Source organism: Colias croceus, chromosome 17, assembly GCF_905220415.1.
Source record: "Colias croceus chromosome 17, ilColCroc2.1".
Classification (NCBI taxonomy): Eukaryota; Metazoa; Arthropoda; class Insecta; order Lepidoptera; family Pieridae; genus Colias; species Colias croceus.
The window spans coordinates 5,040,658-5,065,261 of NC_059553.1; the positions used below are offsets into that span (position 1 = coordinate 5,040,658).

Below are 24,604 nucleotides of genomic sequence, written 5' to 3' on the forward strand. Positions count from 1 at the left end.
TTTGGTTTAATGGCATTCAAATGCTTTATAAATATAAGGGTTCGAGTCCCGCCTCGTGATCGAATTTTTTCTATTCTTTATAAATTTATAAATCAATAGATGTCAATTGGAATACAAGGAAACAAACCAAACAAAGTACCTATCATAGAGAAGTCACGAGCTGAAAGCTAAAAAATATGTAAAACTACATAATATTATCTAATCTACATATTATCATCATCATACATGGCATACAATGATTTCTATAATGAATAATATATTTATATTAATTATTATTAAGAACAGCATCAATTATCAATTATTATCTATAATATAAAAATGAATCCCAAAATGTGTTGGTAAGCGCATAACTTGAGAACGGCCGATTTCGTTAATCCTTTTTTTATAATATTCCTTGAAGTTCGAGGATGGTTCTTATGTAGAGAAAACGTGAATATGTACCACGGGCAAAGCCGGGGTGGACCGCTAGTTTTTAATAAAAATTGAGTTACGTACCTAATACTTGAACGCTCCCAAAGGCCAAAAAAAGGTCTAAGTTTATAAATTACTAGCTTCCTCGATTCCTCGATGAATGAACTATCTAACCCCGAAATAATTTTTCAAATCGGACCAGTATCTTACCAGTTTTTAGTTGTTCCTGATATTAGCGCGTTCAAACAAACAAACTCTTCAGTTTTATAATATTAGTATAGAATGATTATAATATATTTTTTATATTTTAAATTGAATTAAAACTAAACAAGTTACAATATTATATTATAGTATAAATATTTAAAACCTTCCATTTTTAATTTTTTGAAATCAATGAAATCCAATTTGTACACAATAAAATGTTGACAACGCCATCTGTGTTGATAATATTATTTAAATAACCGCCATCTGTAGAAACTTAAGAGATCTAAAACATGTACAGTTTGCGTTTAGTAAAATATATGGATGTGTATATGGAACTACAATTTTTCTGGTAAATACTACAAGATGGCGCTGTACGCTCCTGGAGTCAATAATGGCCGCGTGCGTCACATCACTGCGCAATCAAGCACGGAAATAACTACCTAACAGCTGTTCTACAATATTCGTTCGGGCAACTCAGGTAGCAGCTGTATTCGGACCAAGACGCAGCCGTTTTCCTTGGAATTGCGATTGTTTGGGCACAGAATAGTGGCTTTCTCATTGTTTAATGCTTCTTTGTATGGAACGAAGTATTTCAATTTTCAAAGTTTATTGTGATATTGTTTAATGCGATAACGGTGTTGCAAGTGCGTGAATTATTAAAAGCGTAAGGCATTGGTGATGTTTACTAAAATTCGTTCGTTGTTATTGTGAGTCTTGATTAGTTGAAATGCCTCGCGAATACGTGGACCGCGAGGAGAGCAGAGTGTTATGTCAATAGAATCTCGACGCGTAGATAGCAATATTAGTTTTATATTTGATAAGCCTAGGACGAAAAGTTTATAAAAAATGTCTAGTACGGTACCAACCAGTTCTGCTTTGAGGGCTTTGGCCTTAGAATATAAAAGCCTGCAAGAAGAACCTGTCGAAGGTTTCAGAGTGAAATTATTGGGAGAGGACAATCTATTCGAGTGGGAAGTTGCAATATTCGGACCGCCAGATACATTATACCAAGGCGGGTACTTCAAGGTATGAACACATTATATATATTTTTATTACCTTCAAGTGAATTTTGTTGGGTTATGGTTTCTCAACTGATTTTCTGTGTGAACAATTGGTTTCACACATATCACAAATCAGATCCTGCTGACTCATTGCATCTATCATACAAAGCAATTTATTAATATTCTTGTAAGTTTATCTTAGAAAAAATGCAAAAAAATGTAGCCAATAACCTCATTTAATACTATCATCGCTATGAAATATTTTAATTATGTAAAATGCTTTATTGATTGTTGTTAGCAAAGATTTTAAGTTTGCGTAATAATAAAAATAAATCAACAAATATCCCAATTTAACTGTCCTATTTAAAACTAAGTATTTACCTATTACTTTACTGTTTATATAATTTAATGAAATAAAGCATTTATTCAATCAAAAATGCAGCAGCCCGCACTTCATACAAAGCAATTTTTTTTGTTACACATATTCAAGTAATGTATCCCTAATATTTGGGTTAATCTTACTCAGTACTTTATAATTTAATTATATTTTTATGAAAACAGAAAAATATAAACTTGCTTACTTGCTATTTTTCAACTTGTCAGTCCACTTAGACCTGATGACCTCATTTTTTTTAGAAAACAAAACACCCAACACATTTTAAGACAAAATAAACCATCAAACTAACTAGCTGACTAGTTCTATTATTCTTGTATTCAGAAGTACATTATTTTGCTTAAAAGTAAAAGTAATGCATCACTTTCATAGCACTAGAAAATTTGTGTTGGCGCTTCTCACTATGTTTAATGGTATGTTTCCATTAAATTGAAAATTGAGTCATGTATTATTATTCACTATTTTCATCATGAAAAATCAATCATCAATTTGTCTGTATCAATTGGTAAGGGAAATGAAAGTAATGATGAAAATTTATTTGGTTGCATTCAGCATTGCAGCATGTATCATCCTGGCATTGGATTACTCAATGACAGTGTACTGGTTGACATTATCTAAGAAAATGACATCCAGCCTATAACTATATCTGTAAAAAATAAAGGAACAGAATATAAAAAAGTTATATGAATACAGGATCTATTTCATCTATTCATATAACATTTTTTTAATAATAATAAATAACAAATAAATAAATTATTTATTTTCCTCAAAAAAAAACTTCTAACTACATTAACAAAAGTACAAGTAAACATAAAATAAGAGGACTGGTGTCTGCAATAGGCAGTTCAACAGTAAAACGGCTTATTAATGTTGATACAGTAGTTGGTCACCGCAAGATCAGCATTATTTCAATCTAAATACAATGTTTTCACTTAAGACATAAATGGGCCAGTTCTCTGGCATCATTGTTATTGTAAATATAAAATTTTCTTGTATTGATATGATTTTATTTTCTTGTATTCATAAAAGAAACCGTTTCTTGGTCCTGAATAATTTATTTCTGTATTATGAAAATTCAAAAGTAAACAATTCAAGATTAATTACTACAAGTTTGATATTTAAGATGTTACAATCCAGTCCATTATCCACTGTTGACGATGCAGTATTGGATCATTCACTTATTTGATTCCCTATCTATGTTTTAATTTTATACAACACTGATCCAACACCAGAATTTTTGATGCTGCCGCCTGCCACAAACTACTGTAGGTATCAAATTATTATTAGTCTTATGTTTTTTGACAATTCAAAAGTGCTTCAAATGAAGTCTAATTGAACAAATAAATGTTACTTTGATCAAATCTTACATAAAGTAAAAATTACCATTAATGAAAGTTAATCAGCCATAAGTAATAAGGCATTTTATGCCTTTACAGTTCAAACTTTTCATACGATGGCATATCAGATAGCACAAGTTTTAAAAATTCCGATAAATGTTTTTAGCATATACATAATATATTATGTATTTTATTGGTATATTTACCACCACCAAACCAAACCACCAATTTTTAATAGCCAAAAAATAGAATCAAAATTTAAAACAATTTTTAACAATATCTCTTCTTGTTTGCAGGCACATATGAAATTCCCTCCAGACTACCCATATTCACCACCATCAATTAGATTTTTAACAAAAGTTTGGCATCCAAATGTATATGAGGTAAGTGCTATAGTAAAATATCATCACAATATTCTTAGCTATAAGTAATCAAAATCCTTGGGGCCTACTTAACACCCCTTCCGAAAATCTGACAAGCTCGAGTAATTTTTTTTTTGTGCATTTTTGACTAATTTATATGCCTAGCCCCACCACGCAAACCGGCAGATTAGTATAAGCAAAAACTATACTAGATTTAATTATTTGTCTTGCATTAAAAAATAATATGAGCATCCATAATTTTTCGAAGTGTAACTTATTTAGAAATTAGACGCGTTGAGAGTAAAATTTCAAGGCTACGATTTTGGTATCTTTGAATCTTGCCCAAGAAGTCTCATTTCTGACACGTGTGCTCGGTACACACGCTCTAGGTTTTAGTATATAATTTATTAGGTATTAGACAAACCGGGCGAAGCCGCGGGCGAAAAGCTAGACTACCTATATAATCTTTTATTGGTTAGACTGTTCTTTGATGGACTAATTTTAATTATATAAATGAGTTTCCGTTGTCATTGTAGGTACCTACTCGTAGTATGTTTAATAGGGTAGTGTCCGTCTTTACTTCACGTAGGCTGACGTTATCTGACAAGGTAACCACAGACCCCTTTGTAAAAATCCGGTTGAGGACCGTCAGAATAGCTCTACAAATATAAAACCTACAGGAAACAGTATACAATGGCAATTGTTGTCAACAATTCGTAAATAGTCGTGACAGCTTATTCGCTTTTCCTGGCTGGCTTTCATTTATATTAATTACTAGCGACCCGCCCTGTTTTCCTCGGCTTTAAGCAAAATATTTTTAAGTCAAAATTCTTTGTTGCTGATTCCTTCTACCCCTAACACTTCCCGTCCGTGCGTTAATTTAATCAGAAAATAAAGTTTAACCTCCTAATAAGAAAAATTTTGTCTTAAATCATCACCGTAAAATGAAAGTACTGATTAATTATTTATTATCATACACGAGATGCCTTCTACACTTACCATAATAAAACTATAATTATTCCAATTGTTTTCAATATAATATAGGTACTTTTGGTTTAATATAGTCAAACAAGAAGTCTATTGTATGAAAGTGTTGTAACTACTGTATTTTTTTAAAGAAAAAGTGACTACCGATAGATAGTGTAGCGCTGAGCGGTCTACTAAAGACAATAGTTTGGGGCCAAGTGCTGAGCGCCCTACAGTGAAGTAGATCAAGGTTCCCGATCACGACATAGACCCTTTTGTACTATAATTTTCGATCTCATGGAGGATAAAAAGATATTTAAAAGTCAAATTAAGGCCACATTTCTATGTATAAACGTCTTTAAACTGACCTCAGACCTGTTAGTAACACAGGCAATTTTAACGAATCAATGTCAAATATTCGCGGTGATGGTTTTAAAAAGAAATTTTTATATAGTCGCTTTCTATTCCCACGAGGCGGGTCATGTCTGAGTGATTCCTCCAACGTAGAGGGAGGATCCTCGACCGTACGAAACTATGAGTGACCCACCGTTAGGCCTGATAGGCTGATGATGGTGTGAATTTGTATCTGTTGCATGTCGAAGAAATTTTTTTTTGCAGCGAATATGAATATAATTTCCTCCCGTATCCGTTCTCAATGACATGGATTTCAAACCCATCCCACTTAGATACTTTGGCAGATGCATAGTGTAAGATGTTTGCAACATACAAATGTAAACGTAAAATTCTTGCATTTATACATATAAAATATGTCCTCATTCTGCAGTCTGCTAAAAAGAATGCATAGGTTTATTTCAGAATTTGTGTAATTATTAGATAGGAATATCTATGAATGTTATTGTTAGTATCATGTGTAACAAACTTAACTAGGGCAGTTTCATCGTTGCGTATATCGTATTGTTTGACAATCGAGGTTAAGCGTTTTACGTTATATCTAGTTTTAAACGCATACGGGAAGAACACGATTTCTTATTTTTGAATCAATAATTGTGAAAAGTGAAACATAAGTATCTCCAAGAATATCTGACTGAGAAGTGATGACTAATATTCTAGACTAGATTGACTAATGCATTTCCAGACGCTTCCTATTTTTTAGGATTCTTTCTTTTTTTTCAGTATATTTTGTCAACTACTAAATGGGTTCTAGAAGAAATGTTCTTGATATTATTCCTCACGAGTGTATCAAATTTATAAAGAACTACCTAATCTCAAGACCTAGCTGTACAGTTTGTTGTCTGGAAAATCCTCAATCCATATGCATATAACCATCTCTTTAAATATTAGAAATTCAAACAAGTGTTCTCGTAAAATCTTCTAAATAGGCTTTATTCCTAAACTAGGTTTCCACCCGCGGCTTCGCCCGCGCAGTCAAAGAAAAACCCGCATAGTTCCCGTTCCCGTGGGATTTCCGGGATTACGTCATTTTCCCGGGATAAAAAGTAGCCTATGTCCTTTCTCGGGTATCAAAATATCTCCATACCAAATTTCATGAAAATTGGTTCAGTAGTTTAGGCATGATTGAGTAACAGACAGACAGACAGAGTTACTTTCGCATTTATAATATTAATATGGATTGCTTAGACTACAATTTTATTTTTATGTGTAGTTAACGGGACATACATATTTACAGCGAAACAGCTGAAAACAGACGACTTCTTATCATGACGATATTTTTTTACATTACAAGAAGCTTGATAATGTAAAAACAACAATTATTTATATTGTCCCTTTCGTTAAATTGCGACACAATCTTAGCGACTTTGACCCGAACCACTGAACAGTGTGCTAGATCGTGATTTGACCTACATTAGAGCTTGATTTTAAGACTGTGCAATCTAAGTATATAATATTTACCTTAGTGTCTGTAATATATTGAATTCAGTAGTTATTTCTCTTAATCTCTACGAAGTACATACGTAGTCAAGTCAATAGATAAAGAAATAAGTAGTACAGTCATAATATATAAAGGATGGTTCAGGAATAAATCGTTTTCGTAATTCTCACGAAAGAATCCATACTCTCTCTGGTAACCTACTTTTTAACATAGTTTGCAGATCTCTTTTCGTAAAAAATAGGGTTTGGCTCAATTTCGCAGTAGAATCACGCTTGCTTTTAAAAAATTTGTTTTGAAAACCTTCAGAGAAATATTTTCTGAAAGTACATAAACAGTACAGTGTATATTCAGGTCTTCTTCGAAGCTAGTCTTGTTCAGTCTTAATAAATAATATGCAAAATTTAGGTACAAAAGAGCCACTATAATCAATAAAATAGAATTAGTGGGCAAGGCACGATTGCAAAGCGTATTTTCGTGGTAGTCGCGGATTACCGTTAACTCTGTAGAAATTCAAGCGAACAGTAATATTATCGGGTCATCAACCAACCTGCCAAGCATGATTCACGTGACACGATGTATCGAATCTCTAAATGAATAAGTATAAATAGTTATTTGCTTTTATAATGTTTACATTCCTAAACGTGTTTAAGTAATACCTACTCTATTATAATTTGTCCTACTTTTAGAATAGCTGTTCTTCTAAACCGTTTTTTAAATACATAGGTATTTGCTTCTTTCATTCAGATCTATTTATTCCACTTTTAATAACAATGCAAATGGGTGGATTGAAGTATCACAATTTGAAATTCTTTATTTCGAAATGACTATTATCTAGATGTTTCTATTCTCTATGTGTAATCTAATTCATAAAACATTTCATTGCTACAATGAACGTAACATTTGAGTCATAAGTTTGTTCCAACACCTAGGTGGAAATGCAATCAATGGCTTACCTACGGTTAATGACGGTTGCGTAAACAATAAACATTTATACAGCAATGTATCAAAATCAAATTAATCAGGACCAATATTTTCGGTAAAACCTAAAGGCATCTCTGATCATAAAACCATGAAAGTGGCAATAATTTAGATATTCAATTTCAATATATTATTGGAAAAATCTATATCAGACCTACAGAAGCTATGAAATAATTTTAAATTATACAGATGGTTCCGGCTTTGAGCCCGGAGGTGGAGTAAACGTAATAAATGTTAATACGGAAGACAAAACTTGGTTTACTTGGCTACGTAAGCATTATGTCTCGAACCATACATTAATTATTTACGCTAAAATTGCAAACGCCAACTGAAAATAATTAGAAATTAAAAGGAAAAAATAATATGATAAATTGCCTACATCTTATATTTTACGTAACGATTTTTTTTTAATAATCAAGAATGTTTATGCCACTTTGCCTGGAGCTTCCGGAAAAAGGAAATAAAAATTTAAAATAATAATATTTTTTGCCCCGTAGTCTCGGCCTCGCAAGCCACAACCATCACCATTGTTTTTATTTAATTTCAGCCACTTGCAAAAGATCTCATATGTAAATATGGTTTGTTTTGCACTTCACGCATGATGAATAAGTACCGATGACATTGAATACATCTATGAGGAGCAAGTCGCATCAAACAGGATATAGCATCGGTTGAATGACCTTTACCATGAAGGCATTGCGGTGGTTACTAACATACTTAATTTTCAAAACGTGAATCACGTTTCAGTCAATGAACTATCCTCACCACTTAACAGTATAATTGCAAGCGCTTAATGAGTAATGACGAAAAACAACGGTTTCAACTTTCAATACATAAATAAATGTACCTACCTAATCAACAGACGTTTCTTTTGAATATAATGCAATAGGAAATGGCAATGTAAAACCAAAATAGGTATGTGTCCACTTTACTAAAGATAACAATATTAAACAAAGCTTTTGCGTGCATTAAAATTCAAAAATAGACAAGGAAGCCACAGCGAAATTAAAAATGATGTCAGAAAACATGAAGCACGATATATCAAAAGTTGTACGAATTAAAATCTCATAAAGAAACCTTGATGAGATGGTGATCTAGGAATATGTATTATTTATCATAGGCTATACAGGATAAATTAAATGTAACTATGTAATAGCGACATGACAAAAGTAAGCGTTCCGCAATATGGGTTAATCTCATGGATAATAGTTCAGGATACATCGCCCATTTTTGCAAGTGACTACTATCAAGCTAATTTTCCGTTGGTAGCTTTATTTTGATGAGACGCCCAATAATTTCGTGTACGAAAGTCTCGATTGTGGTAGCTAACAGAGATAACAAGGATAAAAATTTTTGATTTGATGGTTCTCAAATATTTATTACTACTTAACTGAATTTTTTTTTGTTCAATCTCAAGATAATTACCTAAATTATTCGAAAACATATTTGTCCTACAAAATCTATGGTTGGTTCAAAGAGTCCCCCTTTCCAAAGTGTATCGATAACGAGGTCATCATAAATGATTACTAACAAGCTGTTTGTTTTGTTTTCACTTAGTTAATGTTTATATAATTCAACAGACATATTGTCCTACAAATTGCGTAATAAATATTTTGAGAACCATCAAATCAAAATTTTTTATCCTTGTTATCTCTGTTAGCTACCACAATCGAGAGTTTCGTACACGAAATTATTCGGTGTCTCATCAAAATAAAGCTACAAACGGAAAATCAGCTTGATAGTAGTCACTTGCAAAAATGGGCGATGTATCCTGAACTATAAAGTAAAATTCAATTTTTCCTTGACAATGTCCCAACGCTGGCACGACTCGGCCTTGAGGTAATTAACCTTATTCCTGACGGCCCGTACCGCAGTGGCAGCACTGAACTTGGCTTCAGCTCTAAATAGTCCCCAAGAGACGCAACATCATCACGACGCATCGACCCGTGCCAACCATTCAATTGCACGCCTATACAAGCCACGTGGTTATAAAAACGCTGAGTGACGTACATTTTGTACCGTAATATACAATGGAACTATGAATACTGACGAACTGACTGAAGTGCTGGAATATCCATCCTATAAGTTACTAGCTGCGCTCCGCGGTTTCACCCGCGTGGCTCCGCGCCTGTTGGTCTTAGCGTAATGACATAAATATATAGCCTTCCTCGATAAATGGACTATCTAACAAATCGGACTCGTAATTGCTGACATTAGCGCGTTCAAACAAACAAACAAACTCTTCAGCTTTATAATATTAGTAATAGTATAGATTATGCGCCTATAACATCTTCTAGACTATTCACGAACATTTCTAGATAAAACTATGAGGTAGTAACGCAATAAAATGTTTAATGTCATTTACCGGTTTCCAGATGATAATGGTTAAATTGTTTAATTATTATTTAAACAAGATGTAATTTTAATGTTTTAGCTGTTTAATTTTAGGGTGTTATTTGTTTTATAGATTTTTAATTTTATTTACAAATGGTCCCGATTTGGCGGTGAGCACACACACGCTTCTTTGTGAGGAAGCGGTGAACCGACGGCATAATTTTAGCCGAGGGCGTCGCACCGACCATGCCACTGCGCTATCATCATGACAACACAGTTATATTATTATAAAGACACCAACTATCAGTGGAATAAAGAATTTAAGAAAATACTTTTTATTATTTTATAGGGCGCTATCGTGGGCATTGTATAAATTTCAACCATATTTCACAAAGAGTCAAAAAAACAATCAATTTTTTTTATATTTTGCATTGTTTCTTCTTTCAATATAAAACTATGTACCATGAAAGATCATGACTTTTCCTATGCTATGCAAGAGCACAGCATATTATTATTGCCCCAAAAAATATTATATATTTTCATTGCTTAAATAGTTTCCTTCTTCTCTATTATGGAATAGTATAATAAGCTGACCTTCCTTCATTTACATTTATCACTACATAGTATAAAAGGAAGTCGCTTTGTCTGTCCCTATGTCCCTTTGTATGCTTAAATCTTTAAAACTACGCAACGGTTTTTGATGCGGTTTCTTTTAATAGATAGAGTGATTCAATTGGAAGGTTTTAGTATATACTTAATTTATTAGGTTTTAGACAAAGCGGGCGAAGCCGCGGGCGGTAAGCTAGTTAATCATTAACAGCATTAATTGCAGTATCTAGAAAAAATAACATAAAACGAAAACATAAGATACCATCATGTATACGGATACCTACTTACTTATTAATTATATACGTATTAAATGCATACGTGTTTTCACTAACAAAACAAGATTAGATTTACTTGGAATTTTACTAACAGAGAAACCAGATCGAGAAATTTGTGATTTGGTGGGTATTAAATTTACATGTTCCTAGAAATAATGCTTTGTAAAAAATATTTTAATATTATGAGATCATTTACTTTTGACTAGAATGTTCTACAAAGTGGTAGAATATGCCAAATTATTTTAAGTATAGGAATGAAATTCGGTAGATATTTAATGGTCATAAACAAATTATTCATCATACCTATATTTTTTGGATATGGGTAAGAAAAATATAATGCGATAAGAAATCGATGCAATACATGTTGTAGAGATGCACAGCGACGGTATATTCATTCTTCTGTTGAGAACAGTGATCCCACTGTTATTTGGAAATTCCTTAAAACGCTAGGCATTGGCAAACAACGAAATAATACAATTCCATCTAATATTAACATTGAACAACTTAACTTACATTTTTCCAATTCATCTCCTTCTTTCGACAGTCAATTAAAACAAAACACATTAGATTACATTTCCAAATTACCAGTTCCCAATATTCCTCCTTTTAGCTTCAAAAAATTTACCGAGTGTGATGTCAAAAGGAACATATTGTCCATCTCGTCGAGTGCTGTTGGTAGCGACTGCATTGGTCGTACTATGATCTTACCTATCCTAGACGTTGTCTTACCTGTTATTACCCATATCCTGAATTATTCCATATCCTCTAGCTCATTTCCACAGGTGTGGAAGGATTCCCATCTTATACCGATTCCAAAAAGAAATAACCCATCCTCTTTCTCCGACTTTAGACCTATATCCATCCTTCCGTTCCTTTCTAAAGTTTTGGAAAAGATGATACATCATCAATTGCAACTCTTTTTAACCACACATAATCTCCTTAATCCATACCAATCCGGCTTCCGTCCAGGTCATAGTACGGCCACTGCATTAGTTAAAATAACCGATGATATTCGAATGGGGATGGACAATAAAAAGCTAACAGTACTGACTTTGTTGGACTTCAGTAATGCTTTTAACACCGTAGACCACGACATTCTTCTCAGCTTGCTGCGTTCACAAAACTTATCCGCACCGGTAATTGCTTGGTTTCATAGTTATCTGAACGGACGACGACAGCGAATACACATCGATGATGTTATGTCATCATGGTGTGATATCTCTGTCGGAGTTCCTCAAGGTGGTGTTCTATCTCCGTTACTGTTCTCAATTTTCATAAATACCATATCTGATACCTTGCTGTCTCTCTACCACATGTATGCGGATGACCTACAAATATACACACAATTTACACTTGATCAAATACACCAGGCCATTCATGACACTAATAGAGATCTGAACACTATAGTCCAATGGAGCTACCGTTATGGCTTGCAGGTTAACCCACTTAAGACTCAGGTTATTATCCTTGGGAGTCCATCGCTAATCGCTAGGGTTAACTGGGTTAATCTGCCACCCATTATAGTTGATGGTGCAATAATCCCATATAGTGATTCGGTAAAAAATCTGGGTCTGGTTTTTGATCAAACCCTATCGTGGAAATATCACATTAAAGAAGTGAGCAAAAGAATGTACGCAGCAGCTGGATCGCTGAGACGATTGAGAAATTTTCTTCCTTTACCTACAAAAATCCTATTAGCTCAGTCCCTCCTTCTCCCTATACTAGACTATGCCGATGTAAGCTATGTCAACTTAACAATGGAACAGTTAAATATTCTCGAACGCCTGCAGAACTTCTGCATACGCTTTATATTTGGGCTCCGTAAATATGATCACGTTTCGGAGTTCCGAAGTAAGCTCAAATGGTTGCCGATTCGTTTGCGGAGGGATGCACATGCTCTTCAACTACTGTATCGAATTTTATTCGATCCTAAAACACCAACGTACCTCAAGGAAAGATTTGAGTTTAGAGGCCATTGTAGCGAGGTTCGTTCAACTGAAAGGTTGAGGATAATAATGCCTCCACATTGCACTCATTTTTATGATGAATCTTTCACTGTGCACGCTACTAAACTATGGAATTCCCTGCCAGATTCTATTAAAAATGCTCAATCCTTAAAAAGTTTTAAAACTATGGTTAAAGCTCATTTCCTTAGTCATAGCCAAACATAATATTTACTTATATTATATACTTATTATTAATTATTATGTATTATGTCATATTATGGTATTTTGTATTTCTCTTTCCCTTTCACTATTTATTATCAATAACAATATAAATATGTATGTGTATGTTTTCCCTACTATTATTATTAATTATTGCACTACCCATTTATTTTATTTTATACATTTTCCTCTACTGTACCAAAGGTTGTCTGGAAGAAATCGCTCTAAAGCGATAAGACCGCCATTTGTACTTAGTTTAAGCTATATTTAAGTGTGTGTATTTCTTTTTTATTCTCTTTAAGTGCAATAAAGAATTAATAAATAAATAAATAAATAAAAACTAAAAACCCTACGTTTATTTTAAAAACGTATTAGGTATTATGTTAACGATATATTGACAACAGGCAAGCATTTACATTTATTATGAAAGAGCGTGGTAACCTTTCGACACACTTATATTGATCTTTTCATAACACTCGGGTTAAATTTCCGTATTGTGAGAGTTGCACTTCGTTTTTTGATACTCTGTGACAATCTAAATCCGGAATATGGGTCACTGGGTTATACAATTATAAACTAAGTGAATAGTGTTTATGGCTGTTTTCAATTAGGCGGATATGATTCCAATAGATTCCAATTTTACATCGTGAGTAAAAGCTTATCTATCAGTTTGTTGAAGTGAAAACTTCTTTAGCGGCGTTGGGTATAAAATCTTAAACTCGCGTCAGGACACGTGGCCAGATCGAAAAAGCGTAAGACGGATACCATTCCAAAATATCAAACATGCTGAACGTAAATAATCAAGTTTTCACTTCTGCCGGCACTCCCGGAGTGCAACCCGTCTTTTTTTTTAATATTTTCACGTACCTATGAGCCGCTTAACGGATTTGAAATTTAAATAAAATGTAATCTTAAGATTTTGTTCCTTGTAAAAGCACGAGATGGGGATTTGTAGTTAGGTAAGTACATATAATTCAAATAAAACTAGAAATGTCGGACTAGATATTTTTAGGGATTGTCTTTCGTGTAAAGTTATAGAGCATTACAACAATGCTAACATTGATCTATAATTCAATCAAAACAAAAAAAAAGTCCAGCTGATTATATAATACACTTAATTGTCATTAATATTGTATTAAATACACATTGTTCATGATAATTCTTTATTCTGCTAACGTATCGATTGTAATCCACGTGTATTATTTTTTAACGAACTCTTTCATTCGTGTTTAGCATAACCTAGTTTTTGCATATTTTAACAGTTAGGTATTTTGCCAAACAATATTTACTTCAATAAAAAAATATTTATGTACTTATCGAGAGCTCCGCGCCGCACTATCATATTATATTTTATAACCACATCTGCGTCTGATGTTGAAATGGTACCTACATATTGTGTCAATAACAGATTACCTACTATTTGTGGAATAACATTTAATATTACCTATGTCAAATTGTTTACTATTGTTGTACCTACGTTAATAAATAAAAAAAAAAACAAAACGTTAACATGTGCATTTCGTAAATTGCAAACTTTGTTTAAATGAATCGAAGTAAATTCCAGCTTTTATCATTGCCAAAAGTCATAGATAAGCTCAATAACTCAACTGAAATACTGTGAATAACGTAACACTTGATTTTCTACATCAGGTCGTGTCAAGGTCTGCCAATGGCGCATTGACATTGGTCGATACATTAGATAACATCATTATAGTTATTGTGTACTCTTTTCGCTATAGTTTTATTGTTGATGAAATCTATAGTTAACGGTAGCCGGTAGAGGTCACATCTATGTTAGCCTAGGTTACCTATCTACTCTTGCAGCTATAATGAGGAAACAAAATCATCGTGTTGACACCAAAAATTAAAATTAAACGTCAGCAATTTCATTTCTTTTTATTACATCTCCATAATAATTATGTACATGTTTAACATGTAAAATTATATTTTCTATGAAAATAGACCTGTACCTAATAAAAAATGTACCTAATAAAAATATTCATCATTTGCCATTCATATAAGAATGTGTAATTTTACACATATGTATTGGATTTTAGATATAAATAAATTCCTTTGTGCCTAGTGTCTTATGAAGCGAGGTAACACGATAACCTCATTGTTAAATAATTGAGGTTAACCATTTTTACAGATATAAACAATACTACATACTTAAGCAATTTATGCATACCTATTTAGTATGCAAATATTATGCTTACGCATCGATAAAAGGCCCTTAGTAGATATACCAATACTTTACTGCATCATTTTCTCTTATAAGTTTAATATGAATATTAATGCGAGATGCTCTTCTTATTTTTCATTAATTCACTTATAATGTTTCATTTATTTAAAATTTTTAAATAAATAAAAATATAACTTGATATTGCATTTGATTGTATTAATGGTTAATGCATTAGTTGTTATTGAACACTGATATTATTTTATAACTTTTATTTAAGAAGAGCGTTTAACCAGTGTTGGTTATTAATTTTTGCCATAAACTGAGCAGGGAAATTCCGTACGACAACTGTGAACTGACCCACACTTGTAAACAATACAATATAAAAAAACGCATTTTTTCAGAACGGCGATCTGTGTATATCTATCCTGCACCCGCCAGTCGACGATCCACAATCGGGGGAGTTGCCCTGTGAGCGTTGGAACCCAACCCAGTCGGTTCGCACCGTACTCCTATCTGTCATATCGCTGTTGAACGAGCCCAACACCTTCAGTCCGGCTAATGTGGATGCGAGCGTCATGTACCGCCGCTGGCGTGACTCGAAGGGCAAGGATAAGGAATACGAGAACATCATCAGGTACTTTTTGCTGATTTGGTGGCTAGTACCTAGAGACTAATAGATGTATGATACAGGATAGATGCAAGCCAGAAATATTCTGGATTTATTCTAACTACAAAAATTGCTCTAAAATAGATTTTTCATTTCAGAAAAGTAGATTTTTCTCTGAGGGAATAATTTAAAGTGGTCTTTGTATTAAGAATATCATTAAAATTAATATTTATTTAGGTTTCGCCCAATAAAATCAAATTACTCAATTGATAAGTCTACTGTCTATGTAAAGTAGTAAATTTTTTTCTTGGTCACAACTACATACTGTATTAACTATTAAGCTCATTAAAAGTCAAAATATCTATGTCTTCCACAAAGGCTTGTTTTGTTATGAAAGCAGGAAACACCTTGCTTTATCGATAACCTTAGGCAGGCAGAATCTGGACTTACGAAGGTTATAATACAGACAGAAATATAAGTCGAAATATAAGAATGTATTGAACTGACTTATTCTTCTTTATATTCTATACATTTTGTAAAAAAAAACAAAGGTATATTATCCATTATTTTATTACGTTACAGAAAACAAGCTCAAGTGGCGCGCATGGAAGCGGAAAAGGAAGGAATAGTAGTGCCGCTTACATTAGAAGATTATTGCATTAAAACTCAAGTCAAGGCAACAACACACGAACCGCAGGTACTGTATTAACACCAGCTTCCTAAACGACAGCTTGTGTATACAAGACAGCCTTTTATGCAATACAAGGTGAAATACTTTAATAAATGTCTACACCACAATGCTTATACGTCCATATCCACATAATATGCTGTTCTTATTATATATTTATTTGTATTTATTATAATTTTATCTTTTGTTCCACAGCTGGATATGACAGACTTCTACGACGACGACTATGACCTTGACACAGATTCAGAAGATGAAATCGAGGGCGGGGAAGGAGATGGGGATGACAGCGGCAACGGGGAATCGTGAGGGCGTGTCCCGAATGATACAGACACGCAAACAGCTACAACTAACAAGGAAATAAACAAAATAAGCAATGACGACAAACATTCAATGCGCCATACACATGTTCGGCACTTTTTACCGTGCACGCGTGACGTTTGAAACTTTGACAGCTGTCAAACGTCTTCTCGATGGTCGTCGATTGTAAACTGTCTGCGTCATGCATATTCGCGTCACAACGAAAGCGATCTCCTGCAAACGCGTACGGATAGCCATGATTCATGACAAGAATATGATTCTTAACACACAGACGTCATTCACACGCAAAGTAAAGTTAAAAATACGTGCTTTGTCCGTAGATTATTGTTCATAGGAATACAATTTGATAATGTTCCATGCACTGCGTAGTGGAAAACGATTTTACAGCCATTTTGCAGTATTTGGTTCTTTTAAAACACGTAAAATACCATCTGCCAGCCTTGCCAATATGAACACCCATGACACGACAATTATAATAGATTTTTGACATGGATACAGTAACATACTAAATTAGATTTTAAATTTTTTACTAAATGCCAATTTTTTTGAATATTGATTATTTAGATCTGGAACTTGCATAAATATTGAATTAAGTCCGTACCGTTTGCTTGAACTGTATAGTTAATTTTAAAACTAACATAAGATATCTATAATGTTTTATTAATTTTACCTCTTATTAATTTTAGAAATAACTAGCCAATTTTGTGATTGATATTATTTGTGTTTTTGATGCATTACACATTTTTTTTCGATTTCTGTAAACCATTATCCACATACTTCCGTCTTCAATACTATTTATTTTTTCTGTCGTAGTAATATTTCGTTAAGGTTGAGATTAGACGTTGGTTAAATCAATATATTATAGTAAACTATGTAATTCATAGCCAGCAAAGTAGTATATGCCATATTTTAATGAAATATAATATTATGCTAACCACTATTTTGCTTCCAATTTTTTTAATACCTAGATAATAAATTTAAATCAACAAGAAGTGAAGATTTGTAAATGTGGGACTGCATGTTCAAAATATTTACGGTCAATTTCTCAAACAAAAAATTTCCGATCTATTGAAATTATACAAAAATATATGGCATCAATAGATTTCGAAAAATAGTGGATTATTTGTCAAATATTGGACCATAAAATTAATATTGACACCAATATTAAATGACACTGTATGTGGATAAAAAATTGGTTTTGAATTAATTTGCTTTTGATGTTATTTTATACCGTTAAACATATGAAACATAATTATCCCTCATAATAGTTGCTACATTGCGTGCAATTACATTGTATTATAATACTGCACTATGTACTAAGGTAACGCAGACTGTACAGAAATCTAACGAAATAATGTTCAGTAATTATTCAGATTTACATAATGCTCAAATCAAGAATGTGTATGATAATAATAAAGGAAATACAGTACATTTTAAGGTATAATCAAAGAGTACTTGCATATTATATTATAATTATATTATTAGCGATACGTAAAAACGAAATTATATAAGTGATTACTTTAATGACTAGTGTGCAGTAAACTAAGTTAAATTTTATAGGTCATTGTGAATTGTTTGATACTAAGGCTTAGATTACAAATAAATTGGCTTAAATGATTTGTGATGTTCGTGCATAGCGTCTGAAATCTTTTATTTGTTCATAAAACCGACAACACTAAAATACAGTATAAACAGACATGACATTTATGCTAGTGTAAACGATTTTGTATTGCTGAAACATAACTAAATATTTGTAATAGAAACCATGCAGGTATTGTAAAAACAATGGCTTTTACTATATAATAATAACTATCTCTAATCTGTTGAAATATGAACTTGATGTACCTATACCAGTGAAGAAATTTTTTAAAACCTTGATTGCTACAACCATGGCCCTCGACAAACAAGCTCACAACTTTTTCCTCTTTAATGTATTAGTGTAAATAAAAATCTTTCAAATATACTGATGTACTTTAGATATAACTGTGCTTTAGAAATATACTTTTATTTTATAAAATGTCTATTTGAATTATTATTCGTAACTTATGTTTAGTTAAATCCTTTTTAATGGCTTATGAATGTATGTAAGAGACACGTCATGTCAAAGGTCGTCCGATATCGATTATTTCAATCTGTATAGTAAGGATTATTGAAATTGAAGTAGAGAAGTTCACAATGGTTATTAAATTTATCATGTACCTATTCAGTAATAAAATCATGTGTTTGAAAGAAATATTGGTATTTATGTTATTTAAAAAAAACCTCTTCATTTGTAGTTGTTGTTTATAAACAACCAACATTTATGATCACTTTTAAGTTTTTTTATTCTTTTGTCTTTCCTACTATCCTATCTTACTAATAATAAAAATGTGAAAGTTTGTGAGGATGGATGTATGTGTATGTATGTTTGTTACTCTTTCACGCAAATACTACAGAACCGATTACAATGAAATTAAGCACACATAGGTATAGAGGGTAACTTGGATTAACACATAGGATAAGATTTATCTCGAAAATCCCATGGAAACGGGAACTATGCGGGTTTTTCTTAGAAAACGCGGGCGGAAAACTAGTCGAAAATAATCCTATTGTATATTGTTAATAACTAATGTTACATACCTGAGAAGGTAGGAGTAATGAGTCAAATTCCATACATTGAAGACATTCAAAAAATCTTTTCATCTTTATTTTACCACCGCATTCCTGAACCTGAAACTTGTTTAAATTTATTTATAGCAAGGTAATCTTATTAAAAGTTGTAACTTCAAAATAGGATAAATACCCGAATTTCTGGAATGATGGAAAGATAAAATGAGAATCTCACGCCATGATAGAAATTTCTAGATCTAATGAGATCTATGAATATAATAATGAAAACAATTTGAATTTTGAGCCTAAAATGAGAAACAAAATGTTATTTAATTTTGGAACATTTTGTTTTTTTTTTATTGTTATATTGTACCCTAAGTATGTACCTTACAATAGGGATTGGACATATACTTTATATTAGCTTTTTATGATATTTGACTCGTAACTCTCTAAGCGTAACTCTAATTATTAATTAGGCAAATTTTTTGGACATTTCTTTTTTTTATAAAAGGTGTACTGTAGGTGTATTTCTATAATATAACTTGAAGATTACACCCTGTATACCTACTTATTTAAGATATTTCTACGCAAATGGCGTAGTAATTTTCTCAAAAAATCTTTATTATGTCAAATTAGCTAGTATCATTTAGTTAAAAACAACATATGACAGTGACACTGACTTGATAGTGTGAAGTGTCTTTTTTTTCAATTTCAACTCAAGACTCAAGTGCCAAATGATTAACAAATCAAATATCAATATTTATTCTAGCAAATTATGATTTCCAGTTTCCACTTTTACTAACGAGAAATGATTAGCTCCACGTTATTATAGGCTGTATATTATTGTGGTCGGTAGTATTTTTTAAACTACTTACTAGTGAATCATGAGTTTCTCGTGTGATTTGTCGCAATCAAATGAATATCTAAGTTTCCGAAGTAGTATTCCTTTGCGTAAAATAGTCGTTGATTCCGATGGAGCCAAGGTAAATAAACCACTATCTTAGAGGTAATGACCTAGTTTAATCTCTACTCGATTTTTAGTAATGTGATGTTGTTTTAGCCTTGGAAAATATTCGACAGTGGACCCAAGTCTCTGTCGTGTCCATTAATATGCTTGCCACCTGTTTCGGGTACTGCTGATATATTTTTTAAGCAAGTTATGGGGCTCGCCTCACGAGGTATTCGTGTTATAGCTGTTGAGTCTCCTCCATACTGGAATATAAAAGAATGGTGTGATGGATTTAAGAAACTCATTGATTATCTAGAATTGGATAAAGTTCATATCTTCGGCACATCCTTAGGTGGGTAACTTCTATTACTTTCTTAAAAATACATGAAGAGAAAGGTTAAAAAGACTAAAACAATGTAAAAAATATTTTGAAAAGTTTTGCATTTATATTTCTAGGTGGATTTATGGCACAGAAGTTTGCAGAATTTACACAGAACTGTCCTAGGGTAGTATCCCTTGTACTATGTAACACCTTCACAGATACCTCCGTGTTTGAGTATAATGATTCAGCTGCATTGTTTTGGCTTTTACCATCTTTGGTATTAAAAAGAATGCTAATGGGAAATTTTGTTGCGGATAAAGTTGACAAAAGAATAGCAGAATCAATTGACTTTATGGTCGAAAGGGTAAGGTTGTTCTTATTTTTTTATAGTTGAATAACCTCATGTGAAGTTAGATAAATTTTAATATTGGTTATTGTTAATGGTAAAACATTTTAATGAGTTTGTATATATGCAAGCATTGAATATGTTTTCTTGAAGTCTAATAATCAAAAAAAAAAATTGGTTGCCTGTAAAGTCGGTATACGGGCGAAAGTTTTACGTGACAACGACTTTTTATGTCTGTCTCTCTCGCTCTTAGGCGGGCTAACCATGCCCGCGTGCCTCTTTCGGTGACTCATCGTAACGTTACCGAGCGTTACACTTTTTCATAAGTGACTCCCAGCCGCAACCTAATTTAAGACGTTGTCACGTCAAAAAAAATCAAAAATATTTATTCAGTAACAAATATGTTTACAATTATATCAGTCATTGAGACATCCTTTAAATAATAAGTTACAAATGTAATTTACTGGTATTTAAATTATGTTTTTAATTTACAAGACATAGAGACAGGTCAATTCATATGATTGGCTTTTCCTGGAATTCATTTTAAATCCATTTACATATTTAATAAGTACTAAAAATAAGTTGTAGTGATTGTCTTAATAATACTTATCTAAAACGATATGAGAATAAGTTTTGAATTATATGTAAACAACTTGTTATTATTATCTAAATATGTTTTATCAGTAATATAATACACTAATGAATTTACTTATAAATATTAAATAGCTGACATACTGATAAAATACTTTACTCATGCTTCCAAATGTCAAAAAACTTGTTTGTTCAGCCCCCCTAGCCAAGTGGCTTTCTATGTAGACAATCTACAGCTTACGTCAATCTCATACATTCGTAGTCTATTCTATTGAACGCTACGCTAATAGAAAGCCACTTGACTAGGGGGGCCGATGCCATTAAGATTTTTGATATTTATTCACTTGTTTTGTAACACTAATCTATGTACATTGGAATAATTTATATGATACACTACCATGATAAGGAATAAGTAGAGGATAAATTAATTGATTTCTTTGCCATAGTTACATACTTTAATAAAAGTTGATGATTCAACATGTCCATGTTCACCATGTCGAAGTTCCTTTCTTACTTTCATTATTTGATGCGATGGCTAGAATGTATTAGCCACATAATATTGTAATCAAAACATCAATAATTAGTTACTCCATTTTATATTTTTTGGTTTTTATGGCATTCAAATGCTTTATAAATATAAATTTATAAAGGATAGAAAAAATTCGATCACGAGGCGGGACTTGAACCCGCATCCTTCGCGCCATTCCGGGGCGGATGCCTAACCAACTCAGCCACTCGTGACCCGCCTGAGCAATCGAATTTATTCTATCCTTTCAGTTTTATGTGTCTTAAGGGACACACCGCGCGCCATCTATTGAGATGATTTAACAACCATTTCAACCAATATGAAGCACTTTTCAGTGAATACAATATTGTAACGATGGAACACGACCTTTTCTTGAATTTATATTTTTTGGTTTTTATGGCATTCAAATGCTTTATAAATATAAATTTATAAAGGATAGAAAAAATTCGATCACGAGGCGGGACTTGAACCCGCATCCTTCGCGCCATTCCGGGGCGGATGCCTAACCAACTCAGCCACTCGTGACCCGCCTGAGCAATCGAATTTATTCTATCCTTTCAGTTTTATGTGTCTTAAGGGACACACCGCGCGCCATCTATTGAGATGATTTAACAACCATTTCAACCAATATGAAGCACTTTTCAGTGAATACAATATTGTAACGATGGAACACGACCTTTTCTTGAATTTATATTTTTTGGTTTTTATGGCATTCAAATGCTTTATAAATATAAATTTATAAAGTGGCTGAGTTGGTTAGGCATCCGCCCCGGAATGGCGCGAAGGATGCGGGTTCAAGTCCCGCCTCGTGATCGAATTTTTTCTATCCTTTATAAATTTATATTTATAAAGCATTTGAATGCCATAAAAACCAAAAAATATAAATTCAAGAAAAGGTCGTGTTCCATCGTTACAATATTGTATTCACTGAAAAGTGCTTCATATTGGTTGAAATGGTTGTTAAATCATCTCAATAGATGGCGCGCGGTGTGTCCCTTAAGACACATAAAACTGAAAGGATAGAATAAATTCGATTGCTCAGGCGGGTCACGAGTGGCTGAGTTGGTTAGGCATCCGCCCCGGAATGGCGCGAAGGATGCGGGTTCAAGTCCCGCCTCGTGATCGAATTTTTTCTATCCTTTATAAATTTATATTTATAAAGCATTTGAATGCCATAAAAACCAAAAAATATAAATTCAAGAAAAGGTCGTGTTCCATCGTTACAATATTGTATTCACTGAAAAGTGCTTCATATTGGTTGAAATGGTTGTTAAATCATCTCAATAGATGGCGCGCGGTGTGTCCCTTAAGACACATAAAACTGAAAGGATAGAATAAATTCGATTGCTCAGGCGGGTCACGAGTGGCTGAGTTGGTTAGGCATCCGCCCCGGAATGGCGCGAAGGATGCGGGTTCAAGTCCCGCCTCGTGATCGAATTTTTTCTATCCTTTATAAATTTATAGTTACTCCATTCTTGCAAATAAATATAATTTGAATTTTCAATTCACATTGCTAAAGATAAACTCAAATATTGGAAAAAAACTTTGTTTTAATTGTCCAATTATCTTGTATTTGTTCTAGCTTGAATCTTTAACACAATCAGAATTGGCATCAAGGTTAACACTAAATTGTACACCATGCTACATTCAGCCACAAAAACTTTATGATATACCAATAACAATTATGGATGTTTGGGATGAGAGTGCGCTCAGTTCAAGGGTTCGTGAGGATCTTTACAAATCATACCCACAGGCTAAACTAGCCCATCTCAAAAGCGGCGGAAACTTCCCATACTTGAGTAGAAGTGATGAGGTCAACTTACATTTACTGGTAAGAAATTTGTAACAAAATATACAAGAACGAAATATCATGTAGAGATTGCATCTTTTATATGTTTTTTGAATATTTAGTTTTAGCATTCATTGCTGTATAAATGAAAATTTTTAAAGATAAAGAACTAGGCATTGCCGCGGTTTGGCAAAAAGACGTGGATTCGAATCACCCTTGTGATCTTTTTTTTTATTCTTTTAAAAAGTCCCAATAACTGCATATGTTTAGTTTCTTGTAGATTTATGCTTAATTTTTCTTAACCATATCATTTTTTCACAGATACATTTAAGGCAATTTGATGGCACAGATATTTCAGCATCATATCTGAGTTTACACAAAATGCCCAATCAGAACCAAATGAGCACTGAAGAAGGCACAGTTAGCTACTTTAATCAAAGGGATAAGATGGTCAAAATATCTTGAAGCTTCATATTTTGACAAAAACCGAATTTAATTCTGCATTTTACTATATGTAGCTACTTTGATGTAGCAATAGTCATTTTTATATGTACCTATACTAATATTGACAATTCCTATGCTATAGCTTGAAGGACACAATGTTTAAATCTATGTTATTGTTATTATTTAAGTAAATTGTACGTATAGTTTATTTATATTTGACTGATGATTCCTCTGCTAATCTGTCTCACAAAGATAAAATATTCATTCAATTTTCAATAGTTACCTATTTTAACCTATGTTTGCCAAATTAGAATGCTATACAATTTAATTCTAAAGTGAATAAAAAATAACATTCCAATAAGATA

General features: G+C 32.7%; 2 protein-coding genes across 2 annotated transcripts; both read left to right on the forward strand.

The window, feature by feature from the left end:
- The first annotated feature begins 1,036 nt into the window (after positions 1 to 1,036).
- LOC123698968 (ubiquitin-conjugating enzyme E2 R2) lies at positions 1,037 to 16,950 on the forward strand. The gene is made up of 5 exons (XM_045645806.1): positions 1,037 to 1,641; positions 3,644 to 3,730; positions 15,472 to 15,704; positions 16,260 to 16,374; positions 16,561 to 16,950. Exons 1-5 carry the CDS (start codon positions 1,462 to 1,464, stop codon positions 16,669 to 16,671), a joined length of 726 nt encoding a protein of 241 aa, XP_045501762.1. The 5' UTR covers positions 1,037 to 1,461; the 3' UTR covers positions 16,672 to 16,950.
- Positions 16,951 to 19,976: 3,026 nt separating this feature from the next.
- On the forward strand, positions 19,977 to 24,484 carry LOC123699136 (maspardin-like). The gene is made up of 5 exons (XM_045646011.1): positions 19,977 to 20,255; positions 20,333 to 20,573; positions 20,678 to 20,907; positions 23,589 to 23,837; positions 24,117 to 24,484. Exons 1-5 carry the CDS (start codon positions 20,157 to 20,159, stop codon positions 24,258 to 24,260), a joined length of 963 nt encoding a protein of 320 aa, XP_045501967.1. The 5' UTR covers positions 19,977 to 20,156; the 3' UTR covers positions 24,261 to 24,484.
- The last annotated feature ends 120 nt before the right edge of the window (positions 24,485 to 24,604 follow it).

Bases quoted from the DNA above. Each gene is read 5' to 3' on its own strand.
- LOC123698968 (XM_045645806.1), top strand. From the start codon at position 1,462: ATGTCTAGTACGGTACCAACCAGTTCTGCTTTGAGGGCTTTGGCCTTA. The intron at 1,642-3,643 runs GTATGAACACAT...TCTTGTTTGCAG, and splicing joins ACCAAGGCGGGTACTTCAAG to GCACATATGAAATTCCCTCC. The intron at 16,375-16,560 runs GTACTGTATTAA...TTTGTTCCACAG, and splicing joins CAACAACACACGAACCGCAG to CTGGATATGACAGACTTCTA.
- LOC123699136 (XM_045646011.1), top strand. From the start codon at position 20,157: ATGAGTTTCTCGTGTGATTTGTCGCAATCAAATGAATATCTAAGTTTC. The intron at 20,256-20,332 runs GTAAATAAACCA...ATGTTGTTTTAG, and splicing joins TTGATTCCGATGGAGCCAAG to CCTTGGAAAATATTCGACAG. The intron at 23,838-24,116 runs GTAAGAAATTTG...ATTTTTTCACAG, and splicing joins AGGTCAACTTACATTTACTG to ATACATTTAAGGCAATTTGA.